The following is a 17074-nucleotide window of genomic DNA, read 5'->3' on the forward strand; positions in this document are numbered from 1 at the left end:
ACCTAATCTGATCAATTTTATCTGCAAAGTGCCTTGCCAAGGCCTCACAGGAGGCCTTAGAATGCTCCAGTGGTTCCGGAGCCACAGGACCGACCAGGCTCCGGACCACTTGGAACAGCCTCCTGGGACAGCACTCTGCAGACGCGATGGAGGCAGCATAATATTCCTTTTTTGCTGCCTTCACCGCCACGTGATAGGCTGAAGATACACCTCTAGCCCTTGTCTGATCGTCTTTGGAGCGAGACTTCTGCCACTGGCGCTCTAGCAATGCAGGCTAGAGGATAATTCAGGTAAATTGACAGCTGGTTGAAAAACCATACTCAAACAGTGCTCACCGAACTGGAGGGAAGTTTCAAGTGGGGTACCACAGGTCTCTGTCCTAGGCCCAGCAATGTTCAGTATTTTTATGGTTCCATCTTTTTCTTCTTAATGGATTTTCTGCATTAGGGGAAAAAGATGGAAGAAACTGTAAGAAAACATAGGAGCATCACGAGTAATAGAAATTGTTGTCTGGAACACACACACACACCTGTAAACTTCTGTGAATGTGGCAGGGTGATGGCACCATAAAAGCCTTGTCTGGAAACAACTGAAGTCACAAGAATTTTTAGTTCCACTTTATTCTGCATTAATCGGATGTCATCTGGACCACTGTGTCCAGTTTGGGGCGCCTCACTTTAAGAAGATGTAGACCAATTGAAACAGTTTAAGAGGAGGGCAACCAAGAGGGTGAGGGACATAGACAACAAGTCCTGTGAGGACAGGTGGTTGGAACTGGATATGCTTAGGCTGGAGAAGAGAAGACAGAGGACAGGACATGATAGCGCCCCTCAAAGGGCTGTCACATAGAAGACAGCAAGGTCTTGTTCTCTGCACCCAGGGGGCAGGACGAAATCTACTCGGCTTCAGTTACAGGAAGGTAGTTTTCATTTGAATATTAGGAGAGAGGTTGACAATGAATTGACAATGGAGCTGATTACCTGGAGGGCTGGTTGGCTCTTCCCCCCGGAAGGTCTTCAAGCAGAGGCTGGACAGCTTATGGAATTCACTTCCTGTAGAAATGTGTCTGGTGTCATCATTATTGGGTTTTTTCAACTTTAAATAATTTAATTTAATAATTTAATTTCACATAAATGAAAATTAAAAAATGATTTAATTTCAAGCTGTGTTTTATTAATTGCTGTCCCTAGGATTGATTTGTACTGGTCATTTTAAGAGATGTATGTATTTTCAGTGTTTGAGGCTTTTATATATTATGTTTTATTTGAAAATTGTACACCGCCTTGTGGGGGCTTTTATGTCCTGAAAGGCGGTTTAGAAATCCTTTGATGAGTAAATAATAGCAGCTCTGGATTTCCTGCATCAAGTGGATGCCCTGTGGGGCCCCCTCCAATTTGTGGGATTCAATGTGCCTGCATGTTTGTCAATTCTTGTTTCACAATGGCTTCTGCACCACCTGTCCGGCAGTTTAGGCTCAGTTGGCTACCAGTTCTTTGCACTAGCTGTCCTCTGAGTGGCCTCGTGCTTTCCTGCAGGATGCTGGCCGTCTCCTCTACATTGGCCAGAATGAGTGGACCCATGTGAACTGTGCCCTGTGGTCAGCTGAAGTGTTTGAAGATGATGACGGCTCCCTGAAGAATGTGCATGTGGCAGTGATCCGAGGGAAGCAGCTGGTGGGTAGGAGGTGTTACTGGGAAGCAAGACACGTCCAAAATGGCTAACGTGTTTCTCTCCTTCTGTTAGAACAGCGAAGAAGGATTTTGGAAGGCCCATTAGACAACTCCACAGAGAACCAGTTTATGTTTGACTTGAATGGCCGGACGGCTGAAAGAGGAAGGCAAATGCCTTCTATGGCTTGACTCTCCACAATTTAAGTCAGTCATGTGGAGCCTCCTTGGGTTTCTCCTGAGGGCGGAGCTTGGCCTCAAGCCCCGCCCCCTAGAGGAATCCGCACTGCTCTCTCCGAGACAACGAGGATGCAAGCTCTGGGAGACTTTGCTAGTGCTGGAGGGAGCAGCACCAGCCAAGTGGCTTTGCATGGTGTGCACTGCCTGAAACCAGGGACTCAGCCAGTACTAGGAGGAATGGCCACTTCTCCCAGCACCAGGATGTCTTCTCGATCATCCCAGAATGCAGGACACGGAATAATGGGCTCAAGTCACAGGAGCCAGATTCCGGCTGAACATCAGGAAAAACCTCCTGACTGTTAGAGCAATCCGACAATAGAACCAATTCCCTAGGGCTGTGGTGGGCTCTCCTACATTGGAGGCATTCAAGACAAGGCCAGACAGCCACTTGTCAGGGATGCTTTGACTTGGATTCCTGCACTGAGCAGGGAGTTGGACTTGATGGTCTTGTAGGCACCTTCCAACTCTACTATTCTATGATTTTATGACTCTGCTGGAATTGGGAAGAGGAGCTGTTCCTCCCAGTCCAAGTCCCTTTCTCTACGTTCAGAGAGGCACGGAATTCTGTGGCTCTCTCAGCATGGAGAAAGGCAAAATGGACCAGGGGAGGGCGGGCAGGGGGCAGGGCAGTAGAGTCAGTAGATATGGCCATGCCTACTGATGTCATCCAGCCTGTGGAAAGCTGGGGGAGGGGGAATTCAGGGACCCCCACCCGATTACGGTCCTGCACCCCTAATTTAAGTAATGGCGTTCACAGATTACTGTATGTGAAAAAAGAAAGGCCTGAATCCTCCTTGCAACGTTATTTTAATCATTGGCAGATGGTTCGTCTGCCCATTTGGCATTCAGTCTGCTCTGGAGGGGGTTGCACTCCCCCTGAAAGATCAGGCAAGCAGCTCGTGGGTGCTTCTGGATTCATCACTCTCACTTGAGGCACAGGTAGCCTCGGTGACCAGGGGCACCTTTTATCAGCTTCAGGTGATGTACCAGCTGCGACCCTATCTGGACAGAGACAGCCTGGCGAGAGTTATCCATGCTCTGGTAACTTCCGGTTGGATTGCTGCAATGTGTTGTACGTGGGGCTTCTTTTGAAGATGGTTCAGAAATGCCTGTTAGTTCAAAACAGAGCTGCTAGGTTACTAACTGGGACTGGCCAATTTGATCATGTGATGCCAGTGCTTCATCAGCTGTACTGGCTTCCAGTCCATTTCCAGCCCCATTCAAAGTGTTGGTGTTGACCTTTGAAGCCCTCAATAGCCTGGGAACAGAGTAGCTAAAGGCACGTACCTGCTTGGACCCTTAGGTCATCTTCAGAGGCCCTCCCTTGGGTGTCCCTGCCAAAGGAAGCTAGGCAGTGGCTACAAGAGAGAGGGCCTTCTCAGTGGTGGCACCCCGCTTATGGAATAAACTCCCCAAAGAGGTTTGCCTGGCACCTACCTTGTTATCTTTTTAGTGCCGGGCAAAGGCCTTTCTTTTCTCCCAGGCATTTTAGAGGAAGGCCAGGATCTCTTCTCAATTATCCCAGAATGCAAGACACAGAATAATGGGCTCAGGTTCCGGCTGACTATCAGGAAAAACTTCCTGACTGTTAGAGCAATACGGCAATGGAACCAGTTCCCTAGGGAGGTGGTGGGCTCTCCCACACTGGAGGCCTTCAAGGCGAGGCTGGACAGCCATCTGTCAGGGATGCTGTGACTTGGATTCCTGCATGGAGCAGGGGGTTGGACTCGATGGCCTTGTAGGCCCCTTCCAACCCTACTATTCTATCATTCTGTGACCTCATTCTAGGTTATTATAGCTGTTTTATTGATTCTTGTGCTGTCTATTGTTCTGCATTATGTTGTATTTTATTCTTTAAAATATCTGTATTGTATTTTAGATTTTTAACTGTGTTTTAAAATGGCATTTTAGCTGTTGTAACTGGTTGTAATCCTCCCAAGGAATGTTATTAGGCGGATTAGAAATGTACTAAGTAAATAAATGCAATTGCAGAGAGTCAGGAGCACCTGTAACTTTCACATTGGCAAGGTGCTCTGTTCCCAAAGCAGCTGAAGCAGAAAATGCTGAAGCAGGTGACCCACTTCTTGCAATGAGAAGGCTGGGGCAACCTCTGTGGGCTCTCAATAGCCTGAGTTGGACAAAGTCAGGATAAGACTTCTGGACAAGACATGCTCTGTTTGCTAGATTCCTGATCTGAGAGTGGTGGCACAGCAGGAGTTCCCTTTGAGTTTTTTGCAGTACCCCAATATTGATCCGATACGCACTATATAGAACTAATACAGAGTGCCCCTTTTACCTATGTTGTCAAAGTTCAGTGCATCTCTTTTAGCCGTTGGCCATAATAGTGAAACGCTTTTTAAAAAACCCCAATACTCATCTTGCAGAGATGTGAGTTTTGCCAGAAATCGGGTGCCACAGTGGGCTGCTGCCTGACCTCCTGCACAAGCAACTACCACTTCATGTGCTCCCGGGCCAAACACTGCGTCTTCCTGGAGGACAAGAAAGTATACTGCCAGCGCCACAGAGACCTGATCAAGGGAGAGGTGAGGCCCACACCTTTGCCCCACTGCCCCCTCCCTTCTACCCCGGTACTCTTAGGGGTGCCTCCCCTCGCCCCCCGCGCCAGGCCTGTCCGCATCTCTCTTTGTGCTTGCTGTAGGTGGTGCCTGAGAATGGCTTTGAGGTACTGAGAAGAGTCTTTGTGGATTTTGAAGGGATTAGCTTGAGGCGAAAGTTTCTGAATGGTCTGGAACCAGAGAACATCCACATGATGATTGGTAAGGCCCTGGCCTCTGTGGCGATGGGATGGGTCTAGAGGAATTGGGTCCCTGCTGCCTTTCGTCACCTCACACTTTCCTTTCAGGGTCAATGACTATTGACTGCCTCGGGATTCTGAGTGATCTCTCCGACTGTGAAGACAAGCTCTTCCCCATTGGCTATCAGTAAGTAGGCAGCAAAGTCCTTGGCACTCTTCCTGAAGGTGCTCTGAGGACCCTGGGAGTAGTTGAGGAGGTCTTTGCTGAGGACAAGCTTTTGCAGACATGCGCAGCGTGGTTGCAGTACTTGGCCCGTGCAAATGTTGGTCATGCGTATGGAAACTTTTCCAGATGCTCCCGGGTGTACTGGAGCACGACTGATGCTCGGAAGCGCTGTGTGTACACTTGCAAGATCATGGAGTGCCGCCCTCCCATCCTGGAGCCAGATATCAACAGCACCGTAGAACATGGCGACAACCGGACAATTGCACACAGCCCAGGGCCACTTTCAGGCAAGTTTCTGAAGAGGTGGCCCCTCAGCCTAACACTGTGGCCTTTGCGCCCTGCGACTGCCTGGGTTCCTCAAAGACAGAAACGTTCACCTTGCTTCTCTCCTTCCTTTCTCTTTGGTGGACAGCCTTTCCTGAGTGCTGACGCATTTCTGTGCTTGGCCTGGTTGCAGCTATCCACTTTCAGAGGAAGGCAGAAGAGGATTCCCTGGCCAATCCCACATCCTCACCCATGGCTGTAGAATTTAGTGGGGAAGCTGTGCCTTGCTTCAGAATTGCACCCCACAGGCACACCAAATGCAGTATGTGGGGTCAGATCAGATAGTGGGCCTGGTTGGGAAAGTCAAGTCTTCACCCCTTCGCTGCGTGAAAAAATGTGTGTGTGTGTGTGTGTGGGGGGCTCTTAAATAGTACAAGTTTGTCCCATTGACCTAGGGGCTGCTGCACCTTCTGCTTTGCTCCATGTGGCCAAGATGCCAGCAGGCTACAACCCTCCCTCCCTGTATAGCTGTGGCATAAAGGCTCTTAGCCAATGTTCCATGGTAAAGAGAGAGAGAGAAGTCATGGTTGAGAAGAAAAAATGCCTTCTTCTCCCCACCACCCATTTCTTTTCTGAAGCTTTGTTGTCCAAATGCATCTTGATTTTTGTCTAATTTCAGAAGTTTCTGATCTTATTGTTTTACCGTTTTATTGTTTTAAATTGTTGTAAACCGCCTTGATTGCTTTTGAGCAGATAAGGCGGTGCATAAATACTGATGAAGAATAAAGAAGCGTTCCATGTTTCTTCTGCAGCCGAAATTCCAGCCAGAGAGAGCCAAGCAGTATCAGCGGTTGTGAGCCCTCCATCTTCAGACCTTCCTCCACATTCTCAGACCTGCAAGCCCCTGCGAATCAGGACACCAAGTTTCTCCCCTGCCCAGCGATCACCCGGTTCAAGGCCGTTGCCCTCTGCAGGTCTGACCCAATTCCAAGGCCCCCGCCCCTGCCACTTTCTCAGGTTGTTGCGTTTTGCTTGTTTGGTGCTTCTGAAATGGCTGCTGCTTTTCTATGTCGAGCATTTTCTTTGAGCTGTTCTCAGTGGCTTGGAGCCTGTTTCCACCCATGCTCAAGTCTTCTGTGTGTGCTTTGAAGCTCAGTACAAGGTGTGCTGGGGTTTTGATGAATAGAGCCCTGAGGCCCTCCTACCCCTCCTCCTCAGCCAAGCAAGGGCATCACCAATGAGCAGTCCTGGTGCAGAGAGAGGCAACTTCAGCTACAGGATTGCCTCCTCCTGAGAATGTTTCAGACATCTCATTTGCATTCGGAATTCTTAGTTTTTATTTGCATTGACCTGATTTTGTGGATACTGCTGGAGTTGCTGACAGCTTATAACCCTCCCTAAACCTTTGGGATGGGGCAGGTTCCATTTTTAATAGAGGAAGGAGAACCTACGGTATCTGCCATTCCTGGCTGGCAACTGACTAGTCACAGTGTTGAAGTCAGGAGACTTGGCTTAGGTGAGAAAAGGGGTCCATATTGGAGCCAAGCCCTCCAGCTGCCAGCCACAAAAATAGCAGTTTGTGGAGTTTGCCATGTGATCTGGGATTTGGATCAGAATTTGAAAGAATGCCCCAGAGAGCTCAGCCTGCTCTTCTTACTGTTAGGAAATATTTCTGGATAGCAAAGATTAAGCTTGCTCTGCTGCAGCTTGAAGCCGGGGGTGGGGTGGGGGGTTCCTGCTATGGCTGAATCAGACTCAGCATTAGGGCAAATTTTGGAGCAATCCAAAAAGCAAGGCAAGAAAGCAGACAAATGGTCAAGTACAGTGCTACCAGGCAAGTAGATGGTTTACAGAAGTGAGTTCTGAGGCACAGTCAAGGTCAAAACACAGAGAAGCAGTCAGATACAATACACAGTCCAAGAAGCAGAATCAGGCAGGCATCCAAGGGTCAGTAGCACAAAACATAGATCCCAAGGCCAGGTCAGGGATACACAGCACTAGAGCTGATAGAACAATGTTGTTCCAGTACTGACTGGGCTGAAACTGAAGGCTTACATAGCCAGAGCTTCCCAAGGCCAGCCCATAGCTCAGCTGCTCTGCACTACAGGCCCTCTGGCAAAAGTCCTACTCAGGAGGAGGACCTTGCTCCTGAGAAGTCCTTTCCTCTTGAGAAGTCCTCCTTTGTAATCGAGCGCTTCTTGTCAGAGGAGCCCTACTGTCCTGTCTCTTGAAGTGATGACCCTCTGGGGGGTCAGATGGTTGCCCAGCCTCCACCTCAGAGGCAGAACTCTCCTCCTCCTGCAGGGATGGACCTGCTGTCATCTCCCTGAGGGCCCCAGCTCCCCTTCATCTCCTGGCACGGGTGGCTCTTTGTCGTTACCTGTCTCTGGGAGCTCTAGCTCCTCCTCAGAGGAGGATCCTGCAGTGGGGGCAGGACAGAACGTTATTCTGAGCATTTTCCTGGTGGCGATTTTGCCAGCTTTGTCTGAGGAAGTAAGGTTGGGGCTGAATTAGAGATAGGAAGAATTTGGCTCTAGGGATTGGGGCCCTCTGTTGACCCTTGCCCGCATAGGTCTGAATCCATTCACAGAGGACAACTTGATCTCTGGCCCCACTGAGTTCACTTCTGTTAAAAAAAACCTTTCTCTCTCTCTCTTCCCAGGGAGTCCCACTCCTGTGACACATGAGATAGTGACTGTGGGAGACCCACTGCTGTCATCTGGGCTTCGGAGCATCGGCTCCAGGAGGCACAGTGCATCTCCTCTGTCCTCCCCTCAGCAGCTGAGGTCTTGGATGCTGTCTGCCAGCAGAGCCGGGGCTACAGGCTCAAGGCACAGCATCTCCTCAGTACCCAGCACGGGCCCCTCCCCAGAGCATGACTTGATTGCAAAGCTTCCAGAGCATTCTGTGGGCCCAGCAGCCTTGCGCACGGCCATCCAGAACAGCTCTGCTCCTCCCAGTTGTCAGAGACCAGCAGTGGTGAGCGGAGGCAAAGGTGCTCCTCCTGTGGAGGGAACCCTGTCCTTTGAAACAGTGCTTCCAGGAGGGGCAGAGAAAGGCAAGCTGATGAGCTCCAAGGACTCCAGCTCTTCCCCTGGGAATTCAAAAGCAGGCACGCAAATGCAGAGCATCGAACCAGCTAGCAAAGTGGGGACGCTGGCAGAACCCCCTCCTGGCCTCTTTTCTTCCAAGGAGGCTGCAGCTTTTCCACCTTTACGTCAGAGACCCCCGAGGAAGGAACAAGAGCAGCAGGTGGATCTCTTGCAGCCAGAAAAGAACTGCTCTTCTGAGGATCCAGAAGCAAAGACCTCCATGCTTTCTGGAGCAAGTCACCGGCCGCCCCTCCTGAGTGATCCAGCACTTTCTGTGGGCAGAGAGAGGCGACAGAAGGTGAAGAAGGGAGCAAGAGAGAGGCATTCCAGTAAGGCTTTTGCAAGTGCAAGTCTCCCCCCAGCTAGCAACAAAGAAGGTGTGGAGCCAGGATTTGTTCATCAAGCTGAGCAGGTTAATCAGAGGCCCTGTAACAATACTGCTGCCGAGAAGGCTGCAGGCAGCAATTTGCTTAGCCAGAGGACATCCCAAGTTCCTTTCCAGGGTGAACCGGCCCCTTCCAGGGACCTGCAGGCTTCCCAAAAGCGCACAGTGAAAGTTACTCTGACTCCCCTCAAGATGGAAGGCGAGAGTCAGTCCAGGAGTGTTCCGAGAGAGAGTGAGGCAGAACCGCAGGCCAAGGAGGACAAGCTGGCTTCTATGGCACAGTCCTCCTCCCCCTCACCTCTGGAACGGTCAGGCAATGGCTGTGCTGTCCAAGAAAGTCAGAGTTGTGCTACAGCCCCAGAGACTGCAAGTGACCTCTACCAGACCCTCCCTGTTCAGGGCAGCAGCTTGATGCTCCAGGATGGTGCTAAAGCACAGGAAGATGGGGCCTACAAGCGGCGGTACCCCCGGCGCAGCGCCCGGGCCAGATCCAACATGTTCTTTGGGCTAACTCCCTTGTACGGCGTGAGGTCTTACGGCGAGGAAGACATTCCGTTCTACAGCAACTCCACTGGCAAGAAGCGGGGAAAGCGGTCTGCCGAGGGGCAAGTGGATGGGGCCGACGATCTCAGCACCTCGGACGAGGATGACCTGTACTACTACAACTTCACCCGGACAGTGGTCTCCAGCGCGGAAGAGCACCTTGCGCCTCACAACTTATTCCGGGAAGAGGAGCACCTCAGCCTTCCCCAGATCTCTCAGCTTGATGGTGTGGATGATGGAACAGAAAGTGATACCAGCATCACAGTGACAACCAGGAAAGTCAACCCCATCTCCAAAAGGAGCAGCAAGGAAAATGGGACTGAAAGCCTCAAACTGGATCGGAGCGAAGACAGCAGTGGGGAGAAAGCGCAAGTGACCAAGAGCTCTGCTGGCCACAAAACAGCCGAGCCCAAGATGGTTGACCCGAACTGCCGGGTCAAAGGTCCAAGTCAGGATTCTTTGGAAGCACAGCTGAGCTCCCTGGAGGCCTCTGCTGGCCGCCGGCCCCGTGCCAGTGCTGAGCCTTCAGAGAAGAATCTGCTCGATCCCTTCAGCTCAGAGCTGCTTAAGTCCGACTCAGACAATAACAACAGCGACGACTGTGGGAACATTCTCCCTTCAGATATCATGGACTTTGTGCTGAAAAACACCCCCTCGATGCAGGCCCTGGGAGAGAGCCCAGAGTCTTCATCCTCTGAGCTCCTCACCCTGGGGGAAGGACTGGGCCTCGACAGCAACCGGGGCAAGGACATGGGCCTCTTCGAAGTGTTCTCTCAGCAGCTACCAACAGCCGAGCCGGTGGACAGCAGTGTCTCCTCGTCCATCTCGGCAGAGGAGCAGTTTGAGCTGCCCTTAGAGTTGCCTTCGGACCTCTCCGTCTTAACTACTCGGAGCCCAACGGTGCCCAGCCAGAACCACAGCCGGCTTGCGGTCATTTCTGAGTCCTCCCTCTCTACCTCAGGAGAGAGATCCATGTTGGCTTTGCCTTCCACGGAGTCTACGGAGAAGAGAGTGACGATCACAGAAAAGCCTGCCTCCAGTGAAGGGGAGCCGACCCTGTTAAGCCCACGAGTGGACCCAAGCCCTGATGGCCCCTTGACTCCAGACCCCTTCATTCAAGGTCACATGGAAGCAGAGCACATCCCCAGTCCCTCCTGCGGGCCAGTAGAGCCGGGCCATGGAACCAGTCAAGACCTGGCCAGGAACAGTGGGACGCCAGGCCTCCAAGTCCCAGTGTCTCCAACCCTCCAGCTTCAGACTCCCAAGTATGGTGGGCCAAACACCGCTGACAACCCTGGTCCATCTCAGATCTCCAATGCTGCCGTGCAGACTGCCCCGCTCCATCTCAAGGCAGCGGCTGAAAAGCTCCTGGTGGTTAACCAGAACATGCAGCCCTTGTATGTCCTCCAGACTCTTCCCAGTGGGGTCACGCAGAAGATCCAGCTGACCTCCTCCGTCAGCTCTGCGCAGGGCGTGATGGAGGCTAGTACCTCCGTGCTCGGGCCGATAGGCACGGCGGGGCTAGCGTTGGCGGCAGGCCTGAACCCCAGCTTGCCATCCTCCTCCCAGCCACTCTTTCCGCCCACCAGCAAAGGGCTGCTGCCGATGCCCCATCGCCAGCACTTGCACCCCTTTTCTGCAGCACCCCAAGGCAGCTTCCCGCCCACTCTTGGCAGTCCAGCCCCAGGCCTCCTGATTGGTGTCCAGCAATCACCTGACTCTGAAGCAAGCCAGCGAGTCGATGTTGGGCCCGCAGCCCCCACCCCGCCCTCTGGCCTCGGCAAGAAGCGGCCAGTTGCACGCCTGCAGTCGCGAAAGAACAAGAGGCTGGCCCCGTCCGCCATGGCCCCAAACATGACACTCATCAGCTTCACTCAGTCCCGGCTCCCTGCCAGTCATCCAGGCCTGCTCGATCTGGGAGCTGGCAGCAGCGCTGCCTCCCACAGAACCGTCCCCAGCATCATCAAGCGTTCCAAGTCTGGCGTGACGTGCTTTGAGCAAGCTGCCCTCTTGTCCCAGGGGGTGGGAGCCGCTGTGGGTGCGCCTGCCAGCGTGGCTGGGCCAGAGGCCGGACATCTTGCGACGGGGCCGGGCCGAGCTTCCGCTCCCTCCGTGCTGAATGTGGTGTCCATGCCCATGCCGTCTGTGCCCGCCACAGGCACCTCTGCTCCTGGGCAGCACATCCTGGGACGAGGCTCCATGGCACTAGCTAGCCCAGGGGTGTCTGGCATGGGCTCTCTAGGCAGCCTCTTGCTCAAAGCCACGCAGCAGAGCCTAGCCCTCCCAGAGCAGCCAGCTACGGGGCTACCGCCCGGCTCTGGGCTGTTCCCACCCCTTGGCGACTCCTCTTCATCGGCCCAGGCCACCTCCTCAATGACGGCAACAGCATCCAGCATCTGTGTCTTGCCCTCTCCGCAGTCCGTGGGCATGACCACTGAGCCAGAAGGCTCTTACCCACCTGGCCCTCTGACGCAGGTCCTGACCAGCAAAAGTGGGACTGTCCCGCCTCAGGTGGACCTCCCTACATCCCAAGCCCCTCCCCTCTCAAGCTTTCCCCAGTTGGTGGACAAGGCCCCCTCCTCGGTCACACAGGCCACCTCAGCTTCTCCTGGGAGCACCCCGTCCACTGAGCAGCTGCCTTCAAGCTGTCCTGTGCCAGGCTCCGTGAAGGCAAAGCCCAGAGTCAAACGGCTTCAGCCCTCGTTGGAGAGCAAAGGGCCTGGGAAGAAGCACAAGATGGCTCACCTCTGGACCAGCTCCCCCGAGAAGCACGTTCCCCAGCGAGGTGCCAGTGTGGCAACCCAGGACTTGGGTGGAGGGTAAGAGAAGGAAGTCTTTGGTTCCCCCTTTCCCTGCCCGTTCCTACCAGGCATCCTCTTTTTTATTAAGTTCTTCTACAACAGGCACAGGCCAAGTCATTCCAGAGCCAATGGCCAGCCAACCAGCCTGCCTGCCTCTGCCAAATATGCATTCCAACCAGAAAGCTGCCACGTAGTTGAAATCATTCTGGGATATGAGCCATGCTTGAGGGCCTTCATTTGCAGGAAAGGGGGAGGAGTGGCTTTGCTTCTCTTCTCTTCCCTTCCCTCCCATGCCTGATGTGCTTTATTAGCAGTAATGGATGGGATGGAAGGGGGCAGCGGGTGTCAAGGCTGGAAAGAAAAGAACTGATCTGCTGCCTCCATGGCGGCTCTGCTGGCTCCAAAGTCATGGAGTGCACCCAGTTTGTGGTGCTAGAGCACCTTGGCTGTTTGACTCCATACTTTGGAGCTCAGGGGTCCTTTGGACATCTCAACGGAGTGCTTTCCCCTTGCTAACAGCCCCTGGCCAGGACGTGCATGATACAGAGAGGTACTGAAAGTGGTGTGCTTCTTGCTCGTCACCAGGCTTGTGACAAGCTTGACTGGCCAAGCTCTGACTGCGCAGCCACACTGACCCTTCCTGTCTGTCCTAGGATTCCTGCCCTGAAGATGCACATGGAGGAGGCCACAAGTGTAGAGCAGCCACCTCCCAAAGCAGCAGGGTGAGTCAGCCTCTCGGGGGGCCCAGTTCAGCAGGTGGGTTGTGGGCACGTCAAGAGCAGCTGTGACTTTGTGGCCTCCTTGTGCGGGCGGGGGGGCATGTGTGCCGGGGCTGCGCTCAGGCCCTCTGGCTGGAGAAGCCCGGATTCACTCTTAAGGGTACAGCTCACTCCAAGAATCCACTGATGGATTCCAAAACAACAGTTGCCCACCATATAATGTTTTTTGGTTTGTTTGGTTTTACCTTTGTATTTTATTTCAGTTGCTGTTTTAATGAATTTTGTACACCACCCTGTGATTTGATCATGAAGGGCAGCATATAAATATTTTAAATAATAAATAAACAAGGCACCAGACCCTTGATCCAGCCACACTTCTTAATAAGTCCTGGGCAGTTCCATGGATGGATTGACAACTGACACCTTCAGTAGAAACCGTCTAATGGGGCCTTCTGCTGACAGATGTGAAAAAGGGCCTTTGAGCTTGCTCTACTCGCCAAAAATGTGCCAGCCCTTGCAGGAAGCCCCAGGTCTCGTCCTTTGTGCTGAACGTCCCTGCTTTCTGGTCCATCCAGCTGTGGAGCAGAGTGGGCGGTACCGCACTGAGGCCCACCTGCCGTCTGCTGATCACCATGACTCAGTTCAAAGTGGCACACTTCTCAGTGGAAAGGAACACCAAAAGGCTTCCTCTGTCAAACAGGAATAGGATTTTCATGTGGTTTCCAACTGTCCTTCTCTCCACAGACAAACAGCATCTCTCCCAGAATCACAGCCAACACAAAACACAAGTGAGCAAGAGCACACAGGTATGTTGTCCCGGCGGGGTCCATGTAGGGGCCTGATTCCCAGTATGGGTGTTCCACATTTGAAAGGCTCATATAACTTTGCCCTGATTAAGACTCTTTGTATCACAGTGCTACTTTCAAGAGTAGCTTAGTAACACACTGAATTCATGAGCACATTTTCCTGAGCTCTGGATGTTGTCCAGGGTCTGGTGGTTTGCATTGCAAAGAACTCTGAGGCAAGCGGATTCCTGTTTCCCTTCCAGACTCCAGAGCTGCTGAGGACGAGGAGGGCACTTTCAGCTCCCCACTCATGTTCTGGTTGCAGCAGGAGCAGAAGCGGAAGGAGAGCCTTGCTGAGAGGAAGCCCAAGAAAGGGCTGCTCTTTGAGATCTCCAGTGACGATGGCTTTCAGATCTGCGCAGAAAGTATCGAAGGTGGGCGCAGGGCCAGGTGGGGGAGGCCTTTCGAGCTGGTGCAGGAGAGAGCCCTGGGCCAGATGCGCTGAGCTTCAGAGCCATTGGCGGCAGCTGCGGGCTGTGTGACTTAACAAGGAGCCAAAGGGAAGCCTTCCTAGGGCACTCCTCCCTCCCAGTGAGCCATTCCTTGTTTCGCTTCTCTTAACCACAGAGGCCTGGAAATCCCTGACTGACAAAGTGCAAGAGGCTCGTTCCAATGCCCGCCTGAAGCAGCTCTCCTTCGCAGGTACCAGCAGCAGTAGCAGCACTGGAGGTTCTGGTTACAGACAGTCAAGCCCCTTCCTTGAACGGCAGCAGGGCAAGAAGCAAGAGCCCTGGGTGACACTGGCTGCCTCTGTCAGCCAGCAAGTCGCTCCAGCATCATCTGGCTCGAGCTGCCTGTGCTGTGGAGGCCTTGCAGTCTCCCCACCACCGCTGGGCCGGGTTGCTGCAGGAGCCTCTGCTCTGTGGTGGGCTTAACGTGGGTGGTCCGGCTCTGCTCTGGGCCGGCCAGGCAGCCTCTTCTGCCCTTGAGCTGTGTCTCCTCTCCTTGGTCCAGGCGTGAGCGGGCTGCGGATGCTGGGCCTTCTCCATGATGCTGTTGTGTTCCTGATAGAGCAGCTCTGCGGAGCAAAGCACTGCCACAACTACAGGTTCCGGTTCCACAAGCCCGAGGAGGCAAAGGAGCCCCCAGTGAACCCACGTGGCTCTGCCAGGGCCGAAGTGCACCTCAGGCAAGCGCGACCCCGCCGGCGGCGCTCCGAGCAAACGTCAGGCCCGTCCTGGGGCGGGGTGCGAGAGGCAGCTGAAAGAGATGCTTGTTCAAGCGGAAGTGGTGTCTTTCATGCTCAGGCCTTGGGGGACACAGAAAGAGAATCTCAGGGCTGCAGAACACATCGCAGAGCACCTGTGTATCTGGTTGCCATTCTTGTCCAGACCTAATTGGCTCAAGGCCAGCTTTGGCGCTTATGGATGGTGACAAGGGAGGGAAAGGGAAAGGTTGCCGAAGTATATCGAAGTCCCTGAGCAGCAGTGGCCTCAGATCAGGCCAGACACAGTGAAGCTTGCCCGTCAGCCAGCGCAGAGCACTGATGAGTTGTGCTGCTGGTAGCCTGGGCCTATCAGGGAATGGCTGAGTAACTGATGGCACAGGAAAAGGCTAAAGAGGGGGTGAGGGGGAGCAGAGGAGTGTCTGTGGCCCTTGAGGAAGCCCGCTACCCCAGTTGACTGCAGTGCTTAATCCTGGTGTGTTCTGCTCTTTAGGAAGTCTGCCTTCGATATGTTCAATTTCCTGGCTTCAAAGCATCGGCAGCCACCAGAGTACAAGCCCAACGATGAGGAGGAGGAGGAGGTGCAGCTGAAGTCTGCCCGGTACATAGCGGGGTCAGAGGCGAGTTGGGGGGGTGGGCAGCTAAAAGGCTGCTCCTTTTGCAATTGTGGAAAGCTGTGGATGGGGTTGGGGGGGCAGACTTTGACTCTGACCTATTACCCAGCACCTCTGTGGTGCTGCAGAATGGATTGCGGAGCATTCCAGGTGGGGGGGAAAGCTGTTGGTGGCTGTGTGAGGGGTCAGGTCAGAGCAGCCTCTATCCCCACAGCTCAGCCAGGGAGTGAGGGGCGGGGAGGGGAGGTCATTGAAAGTGTGCCTGTTGGGCTGAAGGGCTGGTTGAGGATTCTCTCCAGCAGTGTCTTTCCTGCCTTTCTTCAGGAGGGCAACCAGCATGGACCTTCCAATGCCCATGCGGTTCCGACACTTGAAGAAGACTTCCAAGGAGGCGGTTGGTGTCTACAGGTATGTGGGTGTTTTGGCCAGAAGAGACCATCTTGGCAGGACTACAGACGCGTGGCCAGAACAGCTCAGGCTAACCAAGATGATGAGATCCAGGCACTGTGACTGCCCTGGAGATTTTCAAGGGATCTGCTTGTGGCCTGGGGGGAGGGGGGCTGCCTGGATGCCTCCAGGGTCTCTGGTGGTGGCAGCATCTGACACAGCGGGCTGCGGTGTGCTCCTCCTTGCCAGGTCTCCCATCCATGGCCGGGGCCTATTCTGCAAAAGGAACATCGATGCAGGAGAGATGGTGATTGAATATGCCGGCAATGTGATCCGCTCCATCCTAACTGACAAGCGCGAGAAGTACTATGACAGCAAGGTGAGCTTTCATAGCGGAGGGACCACTGGAGCCCAGCTGGCTACACATTTGCTCGTGGAGTAAGCTGGAGGTTTTGTTGGAAATTTCCGTACCCAGTGGTGGACCGAAAGAACAGCTGCACAGATCTACAGTAAAGCACAGGAGGAAACAACAACAGCTAGGAGTGCGTCTGGGCAGCACAGAATTCTGCATCCTGACAAACCACTGCCTTCTTGTTTATAGCCCTTCCAGCTGCTGAGAGTAGCTTCAGAGCCAGTGGGCATTGTCTCCCAAGTTGGAAGGGTGGCTTAGTCAGGTCTTTGATGGTCACTGGATTTGGGGCGGGGGGGCAGAGGATGGATGGCAGTCCCCAAGTCCTTTTGGCATGACTAGAAGAACTGAAATGAATTATGTAAATTAAATCGATACATTTAAATTGGCAAAATTACTACAAGCCACAAAATACAGCAGTTCTTTAGTCAGCGTGCGAAGTAAGTATATAGATGGCCCTGCCAAAGCCTAGGTTCCGGAGTGCACAATCCTGTGAGTGTTTAGACAGAAAAAAGCATAGCTGCCTGGGGAATGCTTGGAGTTGTAGGACTTTCTCTGCCTAAACATGCCTAGGATTGCACCCTTAAGCAGGCACTGGCACTTGTTCTGTGGAAGCCCAAGAGGGCTGAATGGCCACACAGAAAGAGACTTGATTCGGCTGTACTGTCAAAGATAGTTGGAATGCAGTCTCCAGCCATGTGCGCTTTACAATGTTCCTGGCACGTTTGAGCCAAAGTGCTTTGGGACCGTTCCCAAATGCGCTGTGCACCAGTGGAGTGGTTCGCCTTCTTCATTGCCTCTTGTCTGACTGGACAAGATCAGGCCCTGGATTTTTCTTACTGTTCATCATTTAAAATTGCGGGGGGGGGGGGGGGTGCGCACATGCATGCACTGTCTGTTTATTCTTCCACATACATTTGTATGTAGGTGGTTTTTATACTATGTATAATGTTGTATTTTTA

The 17074-nt window shown here is 53.2% G+C and overlaps 1 protein-coding gene across 4 annotated transcripts in view; it reads left to right on the top strand.

The window, feature by feature from the left end:
• KMT2A (lysine methyltransferase 2A) overlaps positions 1-17074 on the top strand; it is a 66846-nt gene that overhangs the window by 42932 nt on the left and 6840 nt on the right. For all 4 annotated transcript variants that reach the window (XM_084860592.1, XM_084860593.1, XM_084860594.1 and 1 more), the window contains 15 exons: positions 1536-1673; positions 4292-4450; positions 4567-4684; positions 4771-4849; positions 5015-5175; positions 5965-6126; positions 7815-11991; positions 12627-12695; positions 13437-13498; positions 13741-13911; positions 14105-14179; positions 14492-14666; positions 15196-15303; positions 15641-15724; positions 15953-16082. In XM_084860592.1, the coding sequence (XP_084716718.1) occupies positions 1536-1673; positions 4292-4450; positions 4567-4684; positions 4771-4849; positions 5015-5175; positions 5965-6126; positions 7815-11991; positions 12627-12695; positions 13437-13498; positions 13741-13911; positions 14105-14179; positions 14492-14666; positions 15196-15303; positions 15641-15724; positions 15953-16082 (5868 nt within the window). The remainder of the gene's footprint in view (positions 1-1535; positions 1674-4291; positions 4451-4566; positions 4685-4770; positions 4850-5014; positions 5176-5964; positions 6127-7814; positions 11992-12626; positions 12696-13436; positions 13499-13740; positions 13912-14104; positions 14180-14491; positions 14667-15195; positions 15304-15640; positions 15725-15952; positions 16083-17074) is intronic.

This window comes from Heloderma suspectum, chromosome 6 (assembly GCF_057233095.1).
Source record: "Heloderma suspectum isolate Gila_16-S chromosome 6, 16-S_ref, whole genome shotgun sequence".
Classification (NCBI taxonomy): Eukaryota; Metazoa; Chordata; class Lepidosauria; order Squamata; family Helodermatidae; genus Heloderma; species Heloderma suspectum.